Below are 7,500 nucleotides of genomic sequence, written 5' to 3' on the forward strand. Positions count from 1 at the left end.
GTTTGTTTTCCTAAGTGTACAATGACTGTGTGATTGATAGGTCGAATAAATAGATAATTCCTAAAAGTTATAAAAGTATTTCTAAGTTGTGTTTTCTTCAGGTTCCGAGATGCTTCGCTTCGTTTTGCTCGCTTTCCTCTTTGCTTCGTAAGTAAACTGCCAATCAGCTTAGAGTAGAGTGGCTAATGATCATTCGAACCTGTATTTTTTAGTGTTACTTGTATGGATAAAGTCTTTTAGAGAAAAGTATTATATTCATATAAGTATAGGTATGAAACAGGAAAAAATTACCTCCCCCCCAATTCCGTTGTACCTACATTTTTATTATTATTATTACTATTATTATTATTATTATTACTTTTTTTTTTATGGTAGCTTATGATTAACTGTCCTCGCTTTTCGCCGTATTTCCTTCTCTTGTATTTCTTTCCCCTGACCACGCAACCCTTCTTCCTCTCGTGCTCAGGGCGACGTCGCAGCAGGTGGCTCCGTGCAGGTGCGGCGCCTTCGTCACCGCCGACGCTGGGCAGCTCATGCTGTACGAGCTTCCCCCTGTGGAAGTGCACAGGTGAAGTAGTGCTTTTGAATATTCTTTGATTTCATGTGGATATCTATGATTCTTATATACTGCATGTATGCGTGTATGTTTAATGTATCTATGCATACATATCATCCCCAAATATCCTCCACACGTGCAGCTGCGACCAGAACCATCCTTGTCAGAACCGCTGCTTCGAGGAGTTCGAACTGCTGTCTGGAGGCGGCGACTTGGACTTCGTCACTTCCACCAACGCGACTGTTGGCGAGGTCTTGTGCGACGCGGCTGGAATGGCCGTCGATAGCGAATACGTGAGTTTCGCTTTATCTTTCTGTCTAACTCTGGTCCTCCTTTCTCTCTCTTTTCTTCTGTCTTACAGGAATTTCTCTGTCAGTAGACTTAGAAGCACCAGACCTGTGTTTACAGACTCAAGCTTGAGATGGTATTTTTCTTCATAAACGGCGTTCTGTCTACAAAGTCGTAGTCTGTTTTTTTCCGTCAGATGTACTTCTTTTCGGCGACTTGTTTACAGAAGATTAGAGCTGCTTGATGTTTTCATCTGTGGTTTACGTGCAAAAGGAAACTCGCTTGATCGTTTGGGCTTTTGCAGGTGTACGCCTACTCAGAGCTCTGCGACGGCCCCTGGGAGTGGACTGGCGACGTGACTCAGCAGCCCCTCTGCTGCACCGACGCGGCTGAGTACGTTCCCTGCGAGACGGGGACAACAGTGTACGTGTAGTGACGTTTGGCCTTGCAGCCCTGCACGTCGACGAACAGATAATGATAAATGGTCACGCAATCAAAAATAAAACGAGTAAATTCAAACTATCAACAGTTTTTCATTCCGCCTTCTGGGGAGAGAATAGATTTATTAAGAAAGCGATGTATAAGTAAAGGAGAATAAATCCATATATGTGTATATATGTGTCTTATACACTATTAATTATAATAATGATCGTAATGATAATAAGAGTAATGATGATAATTAATTCCACTAACCTCATGCTTATGCAAAATTCTAGAGAGGATAATTTTGAGCAAACCCATGGTACAGGTTACAATGTAAATTATATCACAGACTGTACAGATTTTTTTTCGGGACGTAGCACACATTGCCTTGCAAAGTACTTTTCAAGCTCTAATCCAGGGAAGCACATTGTTTTTCTTGACCTTAAGTCAGCTTTTGACATTGCAAACAGAGAAGGTATCCTGGAACAATTAGCAAGCTTTGGCATTCTGGGCAAATTATCGAGCTGAAATAGAATGTATTTTTCGGACAGATCTGCGAGTGTCTTATTCAGGGGAGTGAGAAGTTCCGCTTCACAATCTTTTGAACTTGGGATCCTACAGGGGGGAATTCTCAGCCTTATGTTGTCATCATGCACAAGCTGGTGGCAGATATTCCACTTGGGGATGGTGAATCCATTACGTGTTATGCTCATGACATATGTGTCAGATCATCATTACAAGAAAAGATGCAAATAATTCTCGACAAACTCACAACAAAACACTTATGAGTGTGAGTAAGTCATCTCCTCTGAGAAAACAATGGATCTCAACACATGCATCATAGCCCTACCCACCTTTCACATAGGGAACCAGGGGCTTGACATGTGTCACAAGTATAAAAATCTCGGGGTGAACGTAGATGGTGCAGACCTGATCGCTTCTCTAAAGAAGAGACTCTGGAAGAGATTGGAACCGTTGAAAGTTCGTGTCGGAAGAGGACTTGACATCAGTATTAAGCTGCTAGACTGTTTTACGTGGCTTTAATAAGGTCAGTTGCACTGCACTGCATTTACTGCAGTTTAAGGAATCAGAAATAAATATCTTAGAGGTAGTGCAAAATGAAGCCATGAAAATTATCCTTGGATAGCGAACATGAGATCAAAACTAAACTTACCATCCATTTTTGATAGAATAATATCTATTTCCACTATATTTGGGGTCAAAGCTCTGAGGGAACTCTTATATTTTACAGATTTAAAAAAACAACTGTAGCAGAAAATCTCACACGCACGCACTCTGGTATACGAAATCTGAATGAACATTAAAAAAAAAATAATGTCTCAGTTAGAATGATACCAAATGATTGATTTATTCCCCATGGAAAAATTCAACACTGTGCACTTTACATGCCTACACACAAAAAAAATGTGTACCTAACTATGTCTTAAAGCAAATTACGTTAGCAATAGTAAAGGAACACTATAAGTGGCTCGGAAGTCAAACCAGGCAATGTGACGTGGTTATTGCCAGAATACGTTTAGGTTACAGAATGTACTGGCAACTGCAGGGTTCAAGAAGTGCATACGAATCTAGGTGTAGATTGAACACAATACCTCCGAATGTCATGTTTTTTTCAGCTTTTCAAGCCACCAAACATGAGGCATAAAGAACTATGTGAATATCTCATTTCATCTGATACATTAGAAAATATACTATTATTATATCCTAAATTTATGATGTAAAATTGCCGTAATCAAAGAACAGTCAACTTATATTCCTTTGCATGATGTATGATTTTAGATTTTAATTTTACAATTTCAGTAATTGGCGAATACTATACGATGTCGAATATATGTAAACCTCTGTAATAACAATTGCCCACGCCTGAGCAGATACCCAGGGTGGTAAATAAATTACTTAACTTAATTGAACTTAATTGCAATCGCTCGCTTAGTGATTCATTAAGATTGAAGGCAAGATACTGAAATACACACAGGGAAATTATGGTATATATTATATACGTCTCCTGGTCTTATCATCACTATCCCCATCATCTTTATCAGCATCAAAATCAGGTTTTCTCCTTGGGGTCGAGATGTAGAAATTCTTATAGGCCTATCTGCGAACACAATATGATTATAAGCCATGCACTTTGTTAAATGTAGTGAATATAATACATGCTCTACATAGAAAAGTGTGTCCTGGATTTATGGAAATAATGGAAAAGGTTTTCAAAAGAAAGACTAAACTATATATTTTTTTTAATTACAAAATCCAATATTTCCTTTTTTCCAATGCAAATAAATGAGTGCTGCGTACATATAGGGTACGTGAAAGCTAACATTGCATCTTACCCTGAAATATTAAAGTGCTTCATAGTCGAATCCAGAAAGAGAACAAAGTGGTGCTGTCATTGTCACAGAAAATGGGTGTGACTCGCATTGCGGATTTTCAAACCCTGCCGGTGGAACGGACAGGTAAGTGTCCAAAGAGATTTCAACAGAAGAAGGTGGAAATACAGGCAGCTAATTTCAACAAAGAATATTATATATATATATATATATATATATATATATATATATATATATATATATATATATATATGTGTGTGTGTGTGTGTGTGTGTGTGTGTGTGTGTGTGTGTGTGTGTGTGTGTGTGTGTACACATATCAGCTACCGATACTGTCCTATTAGTTTTGTCAATGGTAACTATATCACAATATTTGAGCAACTTTAGCAGAACCTTGCATGTATTGGAATTGAATATATTTCTTTAGCTATATTTTCATATTCCGCACATTATTATAGAGGGTAATTAGAATATCACAATTTTATATTTTTTACTCGAAAACTTCTAGTACAGTGAATTTCAATAAATAAGGAATCTACAATAACTGTTTAAATATAAGACTTCATTTAGTGAAAGCACAGTTAATTGCTCAAAGATGATTTTTGGCCAACATTATAGGTGTTTGGAGCTGCTGTGCGATGTTGTAGTGAACTAACTATCTTCCCGAAAGGAAAACGGGACTATCTTGAGGGGGATCCCAAGCTATTCGCGGCAAAGCGGGACGCACTGAACTTCCTCTCGTGGCCACCAGGGACCAGCACTGACGATTACATGGTGCACTCAAAGACTATTAAATAAAAGTGCTTTCTGTGATTTAACTGAGTGTAATTCTTCACTGCATCTTGTATGACTTTTTTAAAACCACATGGAAACCGGGGTTTCAGACCCCCTTTTTAACCCTCCTTGTTGCTTGCCGCCTTGAAGACGCTGTCGAGGGGGTCTGTAAAGAAAATTGAAACTCGATCGAACGGCCGAAGCTACAGGTACTCTCTCTCCACATCCAACGAGCAGTTTGCTTATAGCAGTGAGGCTTTCTTTCCGTAAGCCAGAGATCCTGGACGGAAGACTGCCGGAATAGGGAGCCTCCTGCTGTAAAACGAATTGGAGAGAGGCCGAACTCGAGCCCTTTTATTTTTCTATCCAGTAGTGAATGGAAGGTACGAGACAGACCCTTTGTAAGGTAAGTAGTGTGATGCAGTTTTATGCACAAGTTTTGTTATGAATTGTCTTTTGTGATTTTGCTCATGCCACTTAATTAAATATTCATTTTATGTCCTGTTTTCTTTGTCGTGAATTCTGTTTTTAACAAAGAGTTGTGCCCAGGCTCTTTGATCTTTATATATAATCTGTAACAAATTCAAGAGTAAGATTTATCCCCGACCCACCATGCCTTCGGAGAGTGCTTACCGCTCGGCCCGCTCCGTTGGTAATTCTTGACTTAAAGGTAAATCATTAAGAGATGAATAAATTAATTGACTTGCCTAAATAGTCAAAGATCACTACAGCGTCGCACCAGGTGGGTCTGTGCAGGTGCGGCGCCTTCGTCACCGCCCACTCTGGGCAGCTCATGTTGTATGAGTTTCCCCCTACGGAAGTGCACACGTGAAGTACCTTTAACATTTCTTGTGTAAGTGTGTGCATATTTTTTTTTTTTTTATAATTGCTTTTGCTCCTCGCTTCGTCTGTTCAAGTGCACAAGTGAAGTAACTCTTTTGAATCTCTGATACCTTTCTTTGTCTTCATGTTAACATGTATGTTTTTTACTCTATATAAACTGTACTTGTATAGTCAGTGTTTTAATGCAGTATATAATAAACAAACCTAACCTCCACACGTTCAGCTGCGACCAGAGCCATCCTTGTTAGAACCGCTGATTCGAGGAGTTCGAACTGCTGTCTGGAGGCAGTGGCTTGGACTTGGTCACTACCACTTCACGTGACTGTTGGTGAGGTCTTGTGTGAAGCGGCTGGAATGGCCGTCGATAGCGAACACGTGAGTCTCGCTCTGTATTTCTTTTCCTGCTTCTTTTTCTTTTTTTCGCCCTCTGTCTCCATGTCTCCCCCCTCTCTCTTTTCTTATATGTTACACAGATTTTTTTGTCAGCATTAAACACCAGAACTGTGTTTAAAGATTCAAAATTGAGCTTATATTCTACACTAATCCCCACCTTTGTTCTTCATGAATGGAGGTCTGAGTACAAAATTAGTTATATCATAAATCATGATCGAGTCGAGTTTTTTCCAGGTACTTAATTTCGGTGATTTGTGTGCAACATATTTAAAGATGGCTTTTTGCTTGGTGTTTTAATCGTCTGTGGTTTATGTGTAAAGGAAGTTTCTAGTAGAATAGAAATGATATTTTGGGCGGTTGTAGGTGTACGCCTATTCAGAGCTCTGAATACGTTTCCTGCGAAAGAGGAACCACTGTAGCTCCATAGTAACGGTCGGCCTTGCCTCTCCTTATAAAAAAAAATAATAAATAATGGTAAAAAAAATAAATAAATAGATAAATTTATATAAATAAGTAAATTATTAGTGGTTTCCAGAGGCTTTTTGAGCATACTGATTATAGGAAGGCCTATACTATGTTTATACATCTATAATTATGCCAAGCCAAGATGTTTTTGTAAGAAAAGCAAGGATAACAATGGCTGATTCCATACTTGATACCTTTGTAAGACAAACGAAAACAGTTGTTAACCTTGAAAGGCCAATACACAAACTCTTATTGTTAGTCGAATCATAGTGGAACAAAGAGTCTGTTTGAATATCACAGTTGTGCGAATATGTTTATAGTTCCTCAGTCCCATAATTATTTATTTCCACTTTTTGCTCATTTAAGCACAACGTAATTAGAGTTTAAGGTAGCTTGTTCGCACAATTTAGAGGAGCCAAATTACTGTGGGGACAAAAAATGTATTTAGCTATAAATAATCAGTTCTTATTCATTGTTATGTTAGTGACATAAGACAAGTATGAAATATATGAGTATACCCTCTTATCGTTTTCTAAAGTGTACAACATCTATAAGGAATTTGCATAAATAATTAAACACTAGAAGCCGTTTTGTTACGCAGAGTAGCCAAGTGAGGTCTGAGTTTAACGGAAACAGTTGGAAAAGAAATGCAAAACAAATAGGAAACGAGAGAGTAAATGGGATAAAAATGGATGGTTGTGAATTGCATGTAAAGAGAAGAAACCATGATGTAGTCAAGATGCAATGAAGTGCCACAAAAATCCCCCCCAAGTGTTTCCAGTGAAACCCACCGGTTCTTGGCTCTCGGTTCTCTCCACACACACACACAAACACACACACACACACACACACACACACACACACACACACACACACACACACACACACACACACACACACACACATACACACACACACACACATACACACACACACACACACACTCACTCACACACACATATATACACATACGAACAAATGTGTGTGTGTGTGTGTGTGCAAGTATTCACTAAACTTGCCGGCGTTGTCCAGCCAGAAATTTGCATTCCAAAATATGAACAATTGCACAAGGAAAACATTATTACCAGTTACATATCAAATAATTGTTAAATGTGTCACCAGAAAAAAATGAAGCAAATAATACATTGCAGAGCTGAGTTGCAGTGTAAATAATTTTACTGAACTGTTTTTAAGTTACAGAGATAAACTATAAAGTGAAATTCAAAAACAAGGTATGTACTTCTGTATATATTTATATATTTATATGCACATATATATTTATATGCACATATATATTTATATGCATACATTATATATAGACACACATTATATATAAGATGTATGCGAACATACCACACACGAATGTTATCTGTGTAGGCTATCGGAAATCCTGTGCACTGTAATTATT

The 7,500-nt window shown here is 38.3% G+C and overlaps 1 protein-coding gene across 1 annotated transcript in view; it reads left to right on the top strand.

Moving 5' to 3' along the window:
- LOC119579116 overlaps positions 1-1,370 on the top strand; it is a 1,472-nt gene extending 102 nt beyond the window's left edge. Inside the window, exons 2-5 of the mRNA XM_037926851.1 lie at positions 102-147; positions 467-568; positions 699-849; positions 1,149-1,370. Of these exons, the coding sequence (XP_037782779.1) occupies positions 110-147; positions 467-568; positions 699-849; positions 1,149-1,277 (420 nt within the window). The 5' untranslated portion in view covers positions 102-109 and the 3' untranslated portion in view covers positions 1,278-1,370. The remainder of the gene's footprint in view (positions 1-101; positions 148-466; positions 569-698; positions 850-1,148) is intronic.
- Positions 1,371-7,500: the final 6,130 nt, after the last annotated feature.

This window comes from Penaeus monodon, chromosome 11 (genome assembly GCF_015228065.2).
Source record: "Penaeus monodon isolate SGIC_2016 chromosome 11, NSTDA_Pmon_1, whole genome shotgun sequence".
NCBI lineage: Eukaryota > Metazoa > Arthropoda > Malacostraca > Decapoda > Penaeidae > Penaeus > Penaeus monodon.